This window comes from Penicillium psychrofluorescens, assembly GCF_964197705.1.
Source record: "Penicillium psychrofluorescens genome assembly, chromosome: 1".
In the NCBI taxonomy this organism is placed as follows: domain Eukaryota; kingdom Fungi; phylum Ascomycota; class Eurotiomycetes; order Eurotiales; family Aspergillaceae; genus Penicillium; species Penicillium psychrofluorescens.
The window spans coordinates 911024-928982 of NC_133439.1; the positions used below are offsets into that span (position 1 = coordinate 911024).

Consider the following 17959-nt stretch of genomic DNA (forward strand, 5'->3'; position numbering starts at 1 on the left):
TGGATCAGGAGCAGGCACCCTTACCATGGCCGCCCCAGAGCTTATGTCAAGGCGCACCGGTGTGATTGGGCTGGGTGGAACCCTCAGGGCGGACAGTGTGGGGTCATCCATTGCAAACGGCAAACGCCTCCGATGATGGTTGGAGAAAGCCGGGGATGTTGCGGAGAGAATTGGAGTTCAGGGTCGTTGAACAATAGTAATAACTATGCAGGTACCATGATTGAACATGCGAAAAATTGCGATGTTCGTGTCTAGACACTGCGCTTGGCCATGCTTATCGCGCAGCCCCAAGGGACTAGTGGAGCCCGGGGGCCACTCACTTATCTTTTTCGTTCAAGGGAGATTCACGCAATCTTATTATGAAACTATCGGACGTGGATGGAGGTCTCGGTACTCGATTTAAGTTTCTGCAGTGGATCGGCAGGGGTTGGATGCCGGTGGATTCATTGGACCGGTTCTTAGATAAAATTCAGCACACAACGTGCGTGGAATATTCCATGGGCGCCGATCTTCGGAGATAATTCAGCAGGGACGATGATCAGGACAGAGAAGTTAATCTAGCCACGCAGCGAGATAGCAAGAGTAACCGGTGTAGTCATTATCTGCAACAGCTTTTGGTATCCTTCTGATCCACAACCGTGCCCGAGAGCATTCTCTATCTGGTTTTGAATCCATCCCTTAGCCCAGAGGACAACGAACCGAGAAAGGCACCCAAAAATCAAAAGTAAGGACTGAACAGATCAATAATCAATCATACATCCCCATCTCAAAGCACAGAGCCATAAGAGCCATAACGAAACAGACGAACTTCGATCTCGAAACACAGTGAACCCCGGCGGAAAGAAGAAAGAAAAAGCAAGAATCAAATATCGGTAATCAGCCACGTGTAGACGTGGGTGGGGTGACTGCCCTCGATCTCATACTCCTGTTCCATAGCCTTGTTCTCCATGCCGAGACGTTTACGACACATCAGCCAGCGCGCGCCCGGGCACTCACGCAGGTGGGCGAGAAGATCGTCCCAGGGCCGGAAGATGAGCGAACGACGGAAGAATTCACGGCCGAGGAACTCCTTGTGCTTGTTCTCAGGGACCTCGAGCGGGATCATGGCGTTTAGAGTCTGCGCGGAGAGCAGGCGCATGTAGCGGTTTTCGTCGAAGAGTTCATGGCATCCGTTGCACAGGTAGGTCCTCTGCAGGCGCTCACGGTCAAGCGACACATACGGAAAGTCGATGGAGACGATGCCAGGATGGATGCGGCGGGAGGAATTCTCGTTGAGCTTGAACGGAGGGAACCAAGACACCTGGGATGCCCAGACTGTCGGGATGGCGGACGGCGGCGATGCGAGCAGGGCCGGGTTGCAGTTGATCGGCTCCAGGGGCACGGAGCGCAGGAAGTCGAACCATTTCAGATAGCCGTGCTCGGCTTCGTTTGCGTCTGCGTAGATGACCTCGCCGTGGCCGATGGTGTGCTTCAGGGCCTCCAGTGAACCGTGGATTTTAACGGCCTGCTTCAGGGCCAGTCGGACCGAGGCGTGCATGACACGACGATGGGGGATCAGACGGTCACGCGGTTCGTGTCTGTTGAACGGTAATTCCGTGGTGAAAGTGCCGTTGACGATGGACAGAGTGCAAATTGTTGGAATCTCCGTGAGCTGCTCCTCCGTCAAGCCGTACGCGATGCAAGCCACGCTGCGAGGAAAGGTCCAGTAGGACGGGTTTAGTTTGAGGCAGGGCTGGCACACGCGCTCGCAGGTCGGAAGAAAGAGGCACTTGCCCCTGTCGCCGCAAGAGCGGCACTTTTCGGTCTTCATCTCGCACCAAACGTCCTTGATGGAGTGTTGGTTGTCGGTCTGGGTGGAGTGCAGGAGACCAGGCATGTAGGGCGCGAACTTCAGCACTTCGACAAACAACTGGCAGCTCTGGACCGAGTATCGGGTGACGGTGGATACACCAGCAAACTTTTCAATGGTGAGGAAGTCCATCTCGCCGACGATGCGGTCGATGACCTCCTGCGGGATACGCTCGAGCGTGCCCAGCGAGGAGGAGGTCCACCTTGGCTCAATGATGAGGGCAGGCTCGATACCAACATGCATGACCTCCTGATGCTGAGTAGGACGGTCGAAGGTAAGATGAAGCAAGATTTCGTTGGTCGTCCAGTTGGCCAGGTCGGTGTACTCAGCCCACCAGGGTAGTCTGTTGATGACTCGCTGCATGGTTTCCTCCGGGCAACAGAAGTTGTGGGAGAAGAGATGCAACTGGAGTTAGACACAGGGTCTGGAGAGCAGTTTTCTGACACCAAGAAGGGCTATGAAAACCAAGAAGCAAGTGAAGACTCGAGATCTTGAAGCTCAAGTCGTGAGGGTTTGAGATATCACGTGATGGTTGAAGGAGATGCACGGCAAAGAAGGATGAGGATGACAGGATGAGAAGAGTGAAGCAAAAAGTATTTTCACATCGTGGGACTGGCAGTGAATGAAAGCCTCGGCGCCATGGCAATCATGATACGGTGACGACAATACGCGACGAGACGACGGGCATCTCCCCTACCCTTTTGGGAAGCACAGGATGCTTCAAACTGGTAGTGGTTCATTGTAGGGGTGGGTTCAAAACACTAGACGGAAACAGAAAAGCACATTCCAGAATGGCAATCAAAGAGTCTTTCTAAAAGGCAGGTGATGGGATATCATCAAAGCCATACACATGAGAATCAAAATACGTCAAAATGTTAGTATATACACACGGGCTGGATATTGCAGCTCACGCAGGGACAACATGAGGGGAATCTATTCCACATCCTCCATCGGGTTTGCAAGGTGATCAGTTCGCACAATGTAGTCATCCTCATCCTCATCCTCATCATCCACAACTCCATCCTCCATATCGTCATCGCCATCAACGGTGCCGTACTTGCGTGCAAGGCCAGAACCATTCACGGAACCAGTGGCCTTGAAATTCTCAAGGGACGAGTCAGACCCAGGACCACCTTGAGGTCCCTTTGCTTTTTTGCCAGCAACGCTCTTGCCCTTGCCCTTGTTTCCTGCTGCTGAATGTCCGCTTGCATTGCGAGCAAGGCTTCCGGGCCACTGTTTCAACCCCTTGAGGCGGCCATGGATGCTCCCAGCGGGAGTTGGGGAAACATCTCCATTCATCGTGAGGGGCTGTTCAGCAGAGGGATGGCTTCCTAGATTAAACGCCTCCATAGCCTCGGCGACAGTCTGCGGAGCAGCTGCATTGGAGTCTTGCTTCTGCTTGTCGACCGACTCGAAGCTCTGCCGAATGCGTTCAAAGTGTTCGAGTTCCTTGGCACTGCAAATGGTCAGTATTGTCGGCAATTATCCGGTTCGGTTGAAAATCACATACCTAACACTTGGAACCAGCTCAGTCTCAGCTAAGAAGAAGTCCTCCTCCTCGACCATCACAGCCACATCGTCCGGCGTAGCCAGGTAGTCGAAGAAATACGCCGTACTGACGGGGCCATCGGGTAAACGCTTGATCTTCTCGTCCACCGCAGTGGCCTTGCGCGTGATGGCTTTCAGCATGGCATCAGAGCACAGCGCATACAGATCGGCACCGGTGTAGGTCAAAGGCAGGCGCTCGGCAACGCGGTCGAGAGATACGCCGGGGTGGAGTGCAAACTTTCGGGTCAGTGCCTCGAGAATGGTCGCTTGCTTGTGATGCGTATCGGAGACGCCCAGGTACAGCATCTTGTCGAAACGCCCAGGACGAAGCAGGGCAGAGTCCAGCAGATCAGGACGATTGGTCGCTCCAATCACAAACACTCCGCCGCTGTTCTCCTCACCACCATTCATACCATCCAGCTCGGCAAGCAGCTGACTGACAATGCGATCCATGACACCGCCACTGTCGCCCTGGTTTCCACGCTTGGGCGCGACCGAGTCCAGTTCGTCAAAGAACACAACGCATGGGCGCGCGTCCCGCGCACGCTGGAAGACCCGGCGCACATTCGCCTCAGATTCACCTATGTACATGTTGAGCAGCTCGGGGCCCTTGACGGAGAAGAAGTTCAAAGAAAACTCGGTGGCAATGGCCTTGGCAAGCAGCGTCTTGCCCGTACCAGGCGGGCCGTAGAACAGGATACCGCTGCGCTTCTTCATGCCCTTGGCAAAGAGCTCGGGTCGTTCAAGCGGGAGCTGAATGGTTTCTATCAGAGCGTCCTTGACGTTCGTCAATCCACCGACGTCGTCCCAGCTGACGTTGGGGATCTTGGGTGCACCAATCGAGTCGGCAAAGTTCTTCCGAGCAGCCTCGACGGCGGCGTCGAAATCGGCTCTGTTGACACCGCGTGCGCCGTCTCCACCTGCAAGAAGGACATCTCTAACGCAGACTTCAATGCCCGAAAGCTGCATGCTTGCATTTGCGGCCAGTTGTTCCAGACGAGCAGTTCGGGCTCCGGCAGCCCGCTCCACAACGTCAACCAGATCGCCAGCAACCAGTGCGGCGGTCTTCAGGGCGACCGTGCCCAGATCGACGTCAGCAGAGAGGTTGATACCGCGCTCCGCCACGGCATTTCGCAAGATACCTTCACGCTCTTTCTCTTCGGGGGCCCCCATCTCAAACTCGTGGGTGAACATGCTCCGAATACCTTCCGGAATCTGCTCTACGTCGGTGGTGGTGGCAATGATAACGCGGGCGTCGTTCACAATATCCGTCATGGCAGTCACCATTCGGTCTGCAGTGAGGACCTCAATGTGTTTGATCAGCAGCGCGGTGCAATTGGCACCACAGTGGAAAGCACGCTCGGCCCGCGCCTTCAGGTAAGCCTCGGTCTTAACATCGCCGCCATTCGCCCCGCCTTCTGTCAAGATATCGTATGCGTCAATTGGGAAAGTGTGTAGACCGATGTCTGCGCAGGATCGAGTCGCGACAGTGGCCTTGCCGATGTGTCGCTGCTGTGACTGGAGCAAAATCACAACAGGCTTCATTCCCAGCTGGATAGCCCGAGGGCTTGTCGCAGCCGCCATCAGATCCCGGATTCGCTCTTGCAGAGGAGGGATGAAAGCATGAGGCGGGTCCGAGATGATTCCATGAGCTGGTGAAACGCCACTACCCGTTCTGGGAATTGTCTTTGCACCCAACCAATACTCCCATCCATTATCCAGAACGCCAGGAACACGGCTGATGTCGCTGCCGGCCTGCACCATGCGAGTGGTAGTCGGGTCAATCACGGCCACTCCACCCCATTGATCCTCTCCCGTTTCCTCCAGCTCTTCCACGGAAGAGGGAGCTACCTGTCCAACGCGGAACCATGCGACACCAACTTTGCGTGCTCCTGCAGTATCAGCATCACCCACTTGGCCTAACCGGTTAGTGATGTCTTCTTCTTGGTTCACAGCATCACCGCCAGCAGTTCCAAAGACTGCCCTTCCAAGTCCCTCATCTACACTGATGCCGACTAGATCACCACTCTTCAGGATTCGTCGGCGCGATTCGAAGTACTGCTTGAGTCCGGCGAATAATGCTGGTTGCAGGACCCGATCCATAGAAAGAGGTGTAGATACTTTCATGAGAGTAACTTCCTTGGCTAAGGGTGGATTTTTGGTGGTTGCATTCTTCATGTGGTGGTGCAAAAGACCAGCTTTCGAATGCCCATTGGCAGAGGCAAACGTCATGGGAGAGATCCGGAGATATTTGGGGTTTTCAATGTTGCCGAGGAGGAGCGGAGGAACAAAGACGGAGGGGGTCAAGCGCGCAGGCTGTAGCTGGGAGATGCTTGACCGGCGGTCCCCAGCGTGATTGATGGCATACCGAGGTTTTGAGGAAGGAAGACCGGCAAGGCCAAAGATCTTGACCGGACGCCAGTCACCAGAATCCTCGGGGCTTTCATTGAAGCTCCCAAATTTCAGCGATGCGAACATGTTCATCTGGGGCTCCTCGGACGCTTCGATCCTCACCCAATCACCAGAGAAACAGCCGATCTTGGCGAGGGTACTGATATCCACAAACACAAACGAGTCCACGTCCTCATCGTCTCGCGGGCGAGGATGAAGCACCTCGTTGGGAACTTGCTGCAACAGTCCTTCCACCTTGAAGACTTTTCCTCCGCCACGGCCGGGCCGCATGGTGGCCGAGGTGAAATTCGACGCAACTGAGCCGGGGGTATGGACGCCGTCTACTCTTCGGCCGCCTGCACGAGGGGTAGCGGAAGTAATAGAAGACAGGACGCCCGAGGGCGGCTGGGGCAATTCCGGGGCCGTGAGAGAGATCATGTCCTCCAGAGACTCATCGGATGAATCACTCATGGAACCCGCCGAGCCTTCCGTCTCTGAATCGTCCGCGGCGGATGTGCTCTCCATCTCTGTAGTCTCGCCGGGCTTGTCTTCCGCAGCCGAATAGAATGCTTCATTGGAAGTGTCATCCGCCTCATCTTCGGCCACTTGCTTGAGCAGAGCCGATCTCGGGGGCAGCAACTGTTGCGGGCGGTTGCCCTGAGGGCGCGCTTGAACTAGCACAACTTTGGTCGTCGGCATCAAAAGACCTTGCGACACCGGCTCACAGAATGAAATGCGCGCGGGCGGTGGTGGCGCGTAGGTAATAGGGTGTGGTGGTAGCGGAAGCGGAAGCACATCTCCCGCGTGCACGATACGCTGAGCCCCAAGCGCCTCGCGCACAGCAGCCGTCAGACGCTGCTCAATGTCCGCCGCAGCCCTTTTGGAAAACTTCTTCGCGTCGGCCGTCCTTCCCGTCTTCGGCCAGAGTCCATTCGGTCCCTGGGTAGACTTGAATCCCCCACCAAACTTGCTCTGCACATCGTCGTGATTGCGCAGAAGGTGTCGCTCTACAGTCACAAAGATTGTATCCAGGTGAAGCGGGGCGACATCGAGGATGCGAATCTCGACGGTGCGGTGCGCTTGCAACGAGTTGCGCGAGGCATCCAGCTTCCCCAGCGCCTGGAGGAACGATTGGAGCGAGTCGGCCGAGTCTGGGAACAAAATCGTCGAGTGGGATATGGGTGCGTGCGATCGCGGGGTGGTTTGGATGCGGACGGGCAGAATCGTCCAGGTCTGCTCCTCCACGGTAGTGTAATTCGGGGTGTGCGGGGAAATGGCAACGTAGAGGACTCCATCGTCGGTCACTGAGCGTACTTCCAGTCAGGGGGGTTTATCGTTACCGAAAAGGGTCCGCCACTTACCTTGAAGATCGCGCTGCTGGAAGAGGTCGTTGGCGAGGTCCTCGGATAGGACGCCGACGTTGCCACGCAGCTGCGCGTCCAGCACGAGGCGCGCTGATATCGGGCCCTTGTTGCGCAATCGCGTTGTGCCCGCCTTCCGTCTCCGTTGTCTGGGCTGATGGGAGCCCTGACCGTAGTGCTCGTGGTCCATGGCCGGGTGTGGTGGCTTCTCCGACCGACTTGCCGGCGGAAAAGAACGAGCACGGTTGATCGGGTGGTGGTGATGGAGGGTCAGGGGAGAGGCGGAGGGGAGGAGGAAAGACGCAGATGATCAACAAATGCAGCTCATGGACGACTAAGCTAGGGTTCGCAGGTAGAGGGAGAGGAAATGCGCCGACTGAGAGAGTTTCCCCCGGATTGTGCAACTCGGCACCGCCCGCTGCCCGAAGCCGAGGTCCAGTACAACAGAAGGTAACTAACTATGCCAGGACTCATTACTTCGGTATACCCATCATTGTTTTTATTGACAATTGTCGTAAAGTCGGCAATTCATTTTCATATACATTGTTTCTATTTCGCAGAATTATAAGGAGTTGCGTGCCTCGCTGACGGCGCTGGTGGCCCGTGTGACATGCCTGTGATCTCGGCATCGGTAGATCTGGACGAACAGAACGACAGCTTCAAAGTCATGGCTAGGGGTGATTTTGCTTGTCCTAGGGTTTGAGAATGGGTTGCAATTTGCACAGTCTAGTTAATTCAAACCCACGTTTGTCCAATCGGGATAAAGCGATTATATATCTTGGTAGGGTCCGAGTATAAAAGACCAACTGACCAGGCATTCTACCGATATTCCTTTCCTGCATTACCATTTAGACCAAGATTACACAACACCCCACACTAGAGAGCTCCCGAAGGTGTCTACGAAGATGTCTGCTGCCGAAATGACTTGTGCTGCCAAGATAGCAACGGCGAGAGAAACGATGGCTTTCATGGTAGCAAGTCACGTAAATCATCTCATATACATCAATCTCTACAAGAATCTCCACGCCAAGTTTAACCGTGTCTTTCTTATTGAACCTGCTGTAGCGACAGCGACCCCTTCCCCCGACAATGCGTCTTCTAAGACTCAATAATGCTGGAAGACCGGTGTTCGTATTCACGTATGGCCAGCCTATTATGGCCCGTGGGTGATGTGCCACAAGGCATGCAGCTCGTATTTAGAGTTATTATTGAGCAGAGGAAAGAGGGCATGCTCATGCGATTGCTGACCAGGTGATTGATTCCAGATGCCACAATCATTTGTAGGTCATGGTAGGAGTAGTCATAATGAGTGATGCGAGTGTATTTGGCCGCACCACCTGAGATTTATTGGGTATGTACGTAGTGGTCTCTTTCGGACGGCATCATAGCTTCCAGCGATATGGTATAGTCCATCGATCCACCCAATAGTAGTCACAATAAGGAAGCTAAGCCAACTTGAGCTTCAAGATGCGAAGGGTAGATCCACTCCCTACATAAGGCGGACGCATATCTGGTCCAGGGCCACGGTAATCACATTGGACACTGTCTTACTCGTTCTTCATTACAGCGGATCATTTCTATTCTTCCCGCTCTCCTACGCCCTGCCGATCAATCAAGGTAGAGCAATTCCTTCGTTGGTGCTAGAGCGACTGGAAAAATGGCAGCCTGAGACCAAGAATAGAACACTCAGGCATCCAGATAAGAGTGCGGGATTTTCTCCGCCAATGGTGATCGACAACCTGGGGCCTTTGGTTCGGGCCCTGAACGCAGTACGTACCTCACTCAACCCGAAGGGAAAAGAAAAAGGACAGAAAATCTCCTGAAAAGAAAAGATCGATCATGATTAAATAAAAGGCAAGGAACTGAGTCCAGCCGATCGGCACCCTTGCCCGTGTTACAGTGCAGGAGGGCTGTGTAGATGGGGCTGTGTGGCGGAGTCCCCTGTTGGGAGAAAATCGGGAAGACAGAGCAAAGGAAGCAGATGGAACGGAGCAACTCATCCGGCCGGTCCGGAAGGGTCTTCCACTCGTATTCGGAGGAATGATGGGACTCTAGGCAGAGAGCTGACGCCGTGGATGCCTAGAGCGAGTGAGGCTCTGCTGGCGGTGACGGCGTATTACCAGGATCCAGCCCGGGGGTCGTGTAAGAATGGGTAACGAGGTAATGCCCAAACACCCTCCGGCCAATCACCGTCTCCCAGGACATCCCCTTCCAGCCTAGTGCGAGTCGTCTATCAGGCAGACACTTGCGTGGTCGCCAACGCCGATTCTCCTGTCCTTCCCTGTTCTCCATCTCTCTCTCCACTGTTTCCTGCCCTTGAATAAGTGCGAGAGTCTTGGATGTCCTGAGGCCTCGTTTGCTGCCGTTGGAAGACACTTCTTTGATCTCGCTCGGCTTTGTGTTGTCGAGTGTGGCCCTATCGGCGGATCCTGTTCCACGCCTAGAGGGTTTATCATCATCGTTTGTCGACCATCCGACACGCCCGTTCCATCGTGGTCGATTCATCCATCTTGACCAGCATCCAGTTTGGCGTTGTATGCCCAGTCACTCGAAGAATCTGCGACCGTCTCATTTCAAACCAACGTGAGAATCCATCGCCACATTCTGTTATCAGCCTCGATCTCATCGCCTAGAGATCATCCACTTTTTTTCGACGAGCACGGCGGTATATATAGACCAACCGTCAGACCGATCGGAGTGACTCGCTCTGCCGATCGCCCGTTTTCGAATCATCCAGACATCCAGCCATTTCCCGTGAGTCATACGCCCAGGCCAATCAGTCGTGACAGCCTGTTCATTCCATCCGCGATCTGCCGCTAACTCCCATGTCTGCGTAGACCTGGCGCAGCTATGACCGCCTCTGTCGTTGAAACAGCCCGGGTGAACCCCCGCAGGCGGCCGGTCTTAAACACCGACGCTGCCCCCTCGTCCGAGGGTCTCTCCGGCCCATCCAAGATGCGCTTGCAAAAAGGAGAAACCTTTCACTCGCCGACGACCCCTCCTGCCGATGACCGTGATCCGGTAATGAGTGTGCGCTCGCTGCCTCGTCGCTCCCCAACATCTCTGGAGGCTATTGCTGCCAACGAACAACGGATGACCTCGCTGCTCGGCCGCCTCAGCTTGGGGACCGATTCCGAGGAATCCAACAGCAAGGATCCCATCAACAATATCGGCACTGCTGTCAAGTCTGAACCCCCTGTGGATGAGGCTAATGAGCTCTCCGGCTCGGATGAGGAGAAGATGACCCGTCAAAGCCACAGCCACGAGTCGGATAGTGGACTGGGAACCTCGGTCAGTAGTGTCGAGAGTGTCTCTTCAGATGAGAGCAACGGTGAGTGTTAGTCCCAACCCCCTTCATTGGCTTGGAGGGTGAATGCCCTAGTGCCCTGTTTAGGCAAGTGCTGACGTATAATATCCAACAGTGAAAGAAAAAGTGAATGCCATCACATGCACCGCAGCAGCAACCTTCGACAAGCGCCAGCTGGGATTAAATGCCTGCAAGCAGATCGAGAAGTTCGTCCTGGTCCCGATTCTGAAGGAATCTCGCTTGAAGCCATTCCATCCGCTGGTGCAGAGTGTGCCTCAACGCATTGTGAATAAACAGATTGTCTGCCTTCGCGATCTGGAAAAAACCCTATTGTGGTTGGCGCCGGTAAGTGAATGATCCGATCAATGGGCTATTGGCGTTGTGGGCTCGGACTTATAAACCTTTCTTTCCTGCTTTCAAGAAATCTGCTCCTACTCGACTTTCGTACCTCAACTTTTGCGAATTCACCATCCAGTGTCTTCACACCTCGGCCTCGCACCTGAACGCGCGCGACCAGCGTCTTCCTGCTGACCGCCCATACACTAACGGCTACTTCCTCGATCTCGTTTCCCAGGTTCGACGCTACGCCGCCATGATTCGGGAGTCCCGCGAGCGGATTGAAGCCGCTCAGGCGGCCAAGTCTGCCGATGACAAGAACGAAAAGGCCACTGAGCCCACCATGTAAATTTTCTACCCCTCCCAACCCCGACAGCTGTCCTAACTGGCAATCATAGTACCGGAACCCTCAAGCTCGAGAACGGCTTGTCCAAGACCGGAAAACCTGCCGAGCTGGTTCTCGTGCAGGAGGATGGGAAGCCCATCTCGATGCGCACTGGGGAGCCCTACGAGGCTGATCTCACCAGCCCTGTTTTCAAGCGCATGATGAGCTTCGATGAGTCGGTTGACGAGGGTGTGCAGCGTTCCATGGCTCGCCGCAAGAAGAACGCCCCGCCCATGGACATCAACCAGAAGTGCAGTCATTGCGACAAGATCTTCAAGCGTCCCTGCGACCTGACCAAGCACGAGAAGACTCACTCACGCCCGTGGAAGTGTACGCAGTCATCTTGCAAGTACTTCCAGGTTGGCTGGCCGACCGAGAAGGAGCGCGATCGTCACATTAATGACAAGCACTCCAACACGCCTGCTTTGTACACCTGCAGCTTCAAGCCCTGCACCTATGCCTCCAAGCGTGAAAGCAACTGCAAGCAGCACATGGAGAAGGCCCACGGCTGGGTCTACGTTCGCTCCAAGAACAATGCCCGTGGTCACCACGTCAAGCGCGGCTCGTCGTCCATGCAGGCCACCCCGCAGACCCCCAGCGTGTCGACTCCGGGCTCGAAGCCGACCGACTTCTCCACCCCGACCAGTGGCCCTAGCCCATCTCCTCTGGAGTCGAACATGGGCTTTGCGGACAACTCCAACTTCAACTTCAACGATCCTCCTGCGCCCCCCCGCAGTGACGACTTCCCGTTGTTCCTGGAGAATTCGCCTTACCATACCTCCTCTGCGGGACTGAGCAACGATCTCGACCCGTCGTTTGGGTCTTCGATGAATCTCGACGCTTTCCAGGCCCAGTTCGGGGCCGGCGACCCGAATGGTCTGATTTCGTCTTTGGAGATGCACCGCCAGTCCATGAACACCATGTCTGTCCCCTCCGCAGACTCGGTCCCGGAGCTGATGGGCCCTGTGTCCTTTGATGGCTCTCCGCTCGCCTCCACCGAGAACGCGAGCCTGAACTTTGATCTGGAATGGAGCCAGCTGGACATGCAGAACCTTGGCGAGGACTACACTGCGATGCAGATGCAGCTGCCCCCTGCCGGCAACTCGATGGACGCTGTGGCCATGAAGGCTTACACGCGCGACATTCCACTGATGGGTGATGCCGCCGACTTTTCCTACAAGCTGTCTGGCCTGTCCCCCCATGCGCAGGGCAACCCGATGCTGTACTCTCCCCACTCGGGTCAGGTCGAGGAGCGTCTGTCTGACCGCTATGACTACTCCGCCCAGCACCGGGTGGGCAACGACTTCACCCTGTACGAGCAGAATGTGCAGATGAACCAGGCTGCGACCACCCACCCCATGATGCCGGCCACCACTACGCACCAGCCTGCGGGCCAGTACAACCAGAACCACGGCATGTTCCCCCCTCTGGACCGTGAGCAGGCCCTGCACGGCATCCAGACCTGGGCGGACCAGCAGCAGCAGCACGGCGCTGCCCAGGGATCGCGCATGCCCTCGGACATGGACCTGGACTTTATGGGCTAGACGATGATATCTACGATTTGTGACTGTGTTTGAACCCGAGCGATGATTTTCTGGCTTATTTCTGTTCTTCATGTATGGAGTGACCATCTCTGTGTTTAATGACCCCCATTGTTCTTTTCCTGTCAATCGAGTAGCTAGTTTCCAAAACAGAGACCATGTCAGCTTACATTATTGTTCCGATCTACATACTCCACTGCCCTCAGGCGCCCGTAAACGAAAACCATGCTTGGCCCACTCAGCCGTGGGCGTTGGCCGCGCCACTAGTAAATTGCAGAAACAACTCCCGTGCGGTGACGACATTGTTCATGTGCTCCCCTCTCCGGCTTCTTCCCATCCCTCCCCCACGCGCAATTCTTCTCTCCCGCTCTTTCTCCTTCCATTCCCCCCTAATTGATTCCTCTTGACATTTTACTCCACGGCGGGGACCGCGGACGGGAATATTCCCTGGATCGGCTTCGTGATCACACTATCGATCTTGGCCCTGTGCGAGCTTGTTGTCTAGGCAGACGTATTCGAATTCCGCCTCCCTCACACCCGCACACCCATTTCGACTACCCGTTGTGTTGCCCTTCAGTTTATCATCTTCGTCACCATGCAAGAAGCGCGCAGGCCGGCTCCAATCGCCGCCAACCGTGCGGCGGGCGCGGGCGAGTTGACCGAACAATCTGCTCCATCGGATGGACAGATCCTGACGGGGAAGCAAGAACATTGTAGGATGGACATGCCATTTCGTGATGACCGGTCGCTGATATATTGTGATCCCCTACAGACCTCAAGCGCGAGCTCATCGCCCGACAAGTCCGCGCAGAGATTAACGAGCTCAACTCCCCCACAGCCCTACAGCGATTCGGCGCGCCATTCAGATCCGAGTTCGGCGAAGTCGCTCCCGTTGATTCGGAGCTGCCGATTCTGCGGTATATCTTCGTGCACCATGTGCGCAATTTCCCCTTTCTCGACAAGGCCCGCGAGAAGGAGTTCTGGCAGAATAAGTTGCAGGTGGTGCGTCTGCCCTTTATTACCCCATTGCCACGTGCGAAATGCTAAATCAGGATTGATGGAACAGTTCCTGGAATCGTTTGCCAACAAGCATGTCTCGTCCTCGGAAGATCGGCTAGAGGAAACGAAGCGGCGGAAGTTGGCTCGGAAGTGCGAGAAGCTCATCGAGCTGATGATGGTTTCGGGTGTGCCTACAGCATCTGGATACGAGGAACGAGTCCAATTCTCGGAGATGGAGGTGATTGATCGCGGTGCGGATGAGAATGGGATACTCGTCAATATACCCGAGGGCCATTCAATTCATGGGTGGGACGTGAATGTGGCTGCTGTGCGCGTTGTGTCTGTGAAGCGGACGGTCAGATATCATCCACACGCGGTAAGTGGCTCGTGAGAGGCGACATGAGTATCTGCTGACTTGAGCCGGCCTACACAGGAGTTCATTATCCGAGTCCGTCGAGGTGACAAGCCGGAGATACATGTGGGCCGACGATACGGCGACTTTGTCAAGCTGCACAAGAGACTGCGCACCGAGTTCCCCGGCAAACACCTTCCTCCTCTGCCTCGTAAGAACAAGTCTTCCACAGCATCCAGCTGGTTTGGCTCTGCCGACGACGATAACTCGTCTATTTCATCCGCCTCAACTCAAGGACCGACCACCCCACAGGAGAAGCAGTCATCCCAAACTCTTGCTCCGATCGATCCCAAGGGTCCCCGGCACTCAGTTTCTCGAAGCTCATTACGATCCGCCGCCATGTCATCGCGCGGGTCGTCTGAGGTGCCGCGAGAGACTGTACTCTATCGCGAAGAACAGCGTGTATCTCTGCGCGCGTTTCTTCGTACCATCCTGCAGAACAAGCGGATTGCGGAGACCAAGACCATGGAGGAATTTTTGTCCGGTCAACCCATCACTCTGAACGAGGAGGAAATGATCGATGTTCACCGGAGAAAGGATATGGATGCTGTGCGGATCGAGGAGCAGAAGCGGTTTTATGAAATCGCCAGACAGCGTGCCGCCGAGCTGGATGTCTACATGGAGAATTTCCGGAGGGAAATCGTCGAGAGCAGTAAGCGCCGGAACTTTTTCCTGGACATGAGGGTGCGATGCTAATCTGCCTTGTTAGATGGCTTGACGAAACTTTTCTCTGAGATCAAGGAGAAGCCTTCCATCGCAGATCTCAGCCCGCAATATCAGAAGTTTGCCGAGTGGCTTCGCATTGAGTACGTCTTTTGTCACCGATAAGCTTTCCCCATAGCTAACTGGAATTAGGGTTGCTGCGACAATATACCATTTGTTTTTGGCCGAGGACAATTCCCCCGAATTGTTTGCGCAGGCGAAGAGAATCCATGGTCTTGTTCCCTACACGCTGCTGAAGAACGTAATCCGCATCGCCAACCCTGCTGCGGTCATGTCGGGCGTCCTCGATCTGTTTCTGGCACAACCATTTGGATCTCGGTCGCTTCTCCAGCGAATATTCTCCCTGACACTGAATGACAGTATCAAGGACTTCCAGAGATCAATTGATTCGTTGTCTGCCAAGGTTGAGGACCCGGTATTGAGTCAAAAACTGAAGAGTTTCGCGGACGCCGAAGAGGACATTAAGAACATCATCCGAGAGGAGGCTGTCATGGAGGATACCGATATCATTGTGGCCATCCTACGCTCTGAACTTTTAACTCCAGAGCTCACCCCCGAGCAAGTTGGGAAGGTGTTCAACGGCTGGGTGGCTTGGAACCACGCCGTAGAGAACGTGGACCTTGAGATGCAGCAGGGAGCCCAGTGGTTTGCTCACATGAAGCAGCTGTTGAAACTGTACACTCGGCAGCGTGACAAGTCGATGATGCTTAGCATCGTCGAGGAGCCGGCTACTCTGCAACTTTTCCGCGACCTTTTCACCATCTTCTATGAGCCCCTCGTCCGGGTATACAAGTCGGCCAATGTGTACAGCTCCATTACAGACTTTGCCATGTTTGCCGACGATGCCATCGGCGTCATCGAAAGCGCCCAACGACAAGACGCCTCCGCGGACCCGAATCAGACCGTGCAAGCCTTCATTGACCTGTGCGCCCGCCACGAGGCTAACTTTTACAAATTCATCCACGAAGTGCATCTTCATGACAACGGTCTCTTCCAATCCTTGATGTCGTGGGTCGAAGAGATTCTCGACTTTCTGCGCAAGGGCCCCAAGGGTAGCAAGCTCGATATGAATGCCTTGTTCCAGGGTGCCGTCGGTGCTGGCCAAATTGACAAAGACGTTGCTCTGGCTGAGATCAATGCGCTGATCAAATGGCATGCGGACCGGAAGGCCTGGCACTTGAACAAAACACGCCAGAAGATGGCAGCCGAGGGAACTGGCAACGACTCCATTCCGGGCTCTGCAACCTTCAAGGGAAGCGATTTTGGCCTCGATGAGGTATGTTCTTTCTCATTTCACAAACCCATGCACTTGTTCTAACATACCCTACAGGGCGACTTGGAAGACTTGACTATTTCCGACGAGGCCTCTGACGCCTCTGACGAAGATTCCGCGGATGACGATGAAGATGACCCCATCGCCACTGAACGCCGCCGTCGAACCAAGAGGCAGGATCAGCTTCGTCGCACAGCCGGGGAGCCCGTGAAACCCGAGGTTCACGAATCCCTGAAGCTGACCGATCCGTTCGTCGTGATGCTCCGATACGTGCTGGCAGACTAAACTCCAGCGAATCTCGCTTTACTTTCATTCATTGTGTATTTGCTAATTCTAATTTTCTGTCCCATGTGTTTTGTCGCTGCTGCGTGGAGGAGCCGACGGCGGAGATGAAACGGGAGCGCAACATAGATATGGCTAGAGCACTCGCCTCAGGGCAAGGATACCATACAATTAGATAGATGGTTGGCTCATAATGATGATGATCTCACGATTATTACTTCGCTTTATACTCTCTCAATACCTCGGAGACCGTGAAATTCCCATTCTCCGTCGCCACCGCCAGCGGTGTCTTTCCCCCCAAGTCCGGCAAGTCGGGATCAATGCCCTCGGCGTCAAGCAGGGTTTGGACAACGTCCCGATGTCCAGAAAACGCAGCACTAAACAATGGCGTCTGCCCATTCTCATCACGCGCATTAGGATCCGCGCGCCGCTTCCCCGTAAGCAACCGCTTCACAATATCCTCATGGCCCCTATCCGCCGCAGTGCCCAACGGCGTCACCCCATACACGTCGGGGATCTCCGGATCAACGCGCTCGCTCTCCATCAACACGTCCACAACATCCTCATGCCCATTCATGGCCGCCGCAAACAACGGCGTATGCAGCCGCCACGGGTTCCGCAGATTGGGATCCGTCGCTTTCCACGACAGTAAAAACCTGATCACCTCCACGCGCCGGGACGACGCAGCCGCCCAAAATGCGCCCCGCACGTATTCATCCGACTTGCCGTTCGGCTGGAGTTTGTCCCCGTGCGCCGAGACGAGGTATTTCACGGTGTCGACATGGCCTGTGCTGGCCGCGAAAAAGAATACATGCTGGCAGTCTTCCGCGGTGTCGTGCCCGTCCAGGATCAGGTCCAGATGCGTCGCGAGCAGCAGGGGGATGTTTGTACTGCGATTCCGCGCTGCGCCTGACAGCGCCGTGGCGCCTTGTCGGTTCGGGACTCGGGGATCGGCTCTCCCGCTGCAGAGGAGCAAGGTGACCAGATCAGGCCGGTGATTGATCGCGATCATGAGCGCCGTGTCGCCCATCTTATCCTGTAGATTGACATCCACGCGATCGTCATCCAGCAACGCCGCCACGACGAATATGTATCCCGCTCGCACGGCCCAGGAAATCGGCGGGCGCATGTATCGTCTGTCCCGCGAGTTCGGATTGACCTCTTCGATGGTGAGCAGGTACCGCAGCACCTCGAGATTCCCATGCGCGGCAGCCAGCATCAGCGGCGTGCAGCCCTTTATAAGAGTGTCTTCGTCGGTCATGGCCAGCACGTCCGCACCGGCGGCGACGGCTTTCCTCGCCGTCCCGACTTGGTCGTGCCGCGCAGCCCAGAATAAGGCGCGGCTAATCTGGCCGTGACTCTGTGTCCGTGGCTGTGCTGCATCGCGCCGGTAGAGGCGTTCGTTGAGCAGGTTGTAGAGCGTGGAGTTGACCTGCGCGAAGGTGTTTAAGTCATGGATTGAGTCGAGGGACTCTGATATGTAGAGATATAGCTCCTGGGACAATGAAGTGAGGTTGGTGGCTGACTGCATGGCCCATGGTGGGTGGGTGGG

General features: G+C 55.3%; 5 protein-coding genes across 5 annotated transcripts; 2 read left to right on the top strand and 3 right to left on the bottom strand.

The window, feature by feature from the left end:
• Positions 1-862: 862 nt before the first annotated feature.
• Positions 863-2212, bottom strand: PFLUO_LOCUS321 (uncharacterized protein; the record flags this gene model as incomplete). Its single annotated transcript, XM_073780445.1, has 1 exon — positions 863-2212. One exon carries the CDS (start codon positions 2210-2212, stop codon positions 863-865), a length of 1350 nt encoding a protein of 449 aa, XP_073634419.1.
• Positions 2213-2782: 570 nt separating this feature from the next.
• PFLUO_LOCUS322 (peroxisomal assembly protein) lies at positions 2783-7339 on the bottom strand (the record flags this gene model as incomplete). The annotated part of the gene is made up of 3 exons (XM_073780456.1): positions 2783-3305; positions 3360-7092; positions 7150-7339. 3 exons carry the CDS (start codon positions 7337-7339, stop codon positions 2783-2785), a joined length of 4446 nt encoding a protein of 1481 aa, XP_073634420.1.
• A 2660-nt stretch (positions 7340-9999) lies between these two features.
• PFLUO_LOCUS323 (uncharacterized protein) lies at positions 10000-12721 on the top strand (the record flags this gene model as incomplete). The annotated part of the gene is made up of 4 exons (XM_073780467.1): positions 10000-10480; positions 10572-10801; positions 10878-11137; positions 11191-12721. 4 exons carry the CDS (start codon positions 10000-10002, stop codon positions 12719-12721), a joined length of 2502 nt encoding a protein of 833 aa, XP_073634421.1.
• Positions 12722-13313: 592 nt separating this feature from the next.
• Positions 13314-16410, top strand: PFLUO_LOCUS324 (uncharacterized protein; the record flags this gene model as incomplete). Its single annotated transcript, XM_073780478.1, has 7 exons — positions 13314-13431; positions 13491-13720; positions 13785-14093; positions 14151-14781; positions 14839-14935; positions 14985-16128; positions 16183-16410. 7 exons carry the CDS (start codon positions 13314-13316, stop codon positions 16408-16410), a joined length of 2757 nt encoding a protein of 918 aa, XP_073634422.1.
• A 211-nt stretch (positions 16411-16621) lies between these two features.
• PFLUO_LOCUS325 (uncharacterized protein) lies at positions 16622-17938 on the bottom strand (the record flags this gene model as incomplete). Its single annotated transcript, XM_073780489.1, has 1 exon — positions 16622-17938. The coding sequence occupies one exon, from the start codon at positions 17936-17938 to the stop codon at positions 16622-16624; it is 1317 nt and encodes a 438-aa protein (XP_073634423.1).
• Between the last annotated feature and the right edge of the window lie 21 nt (positions 17939-17959).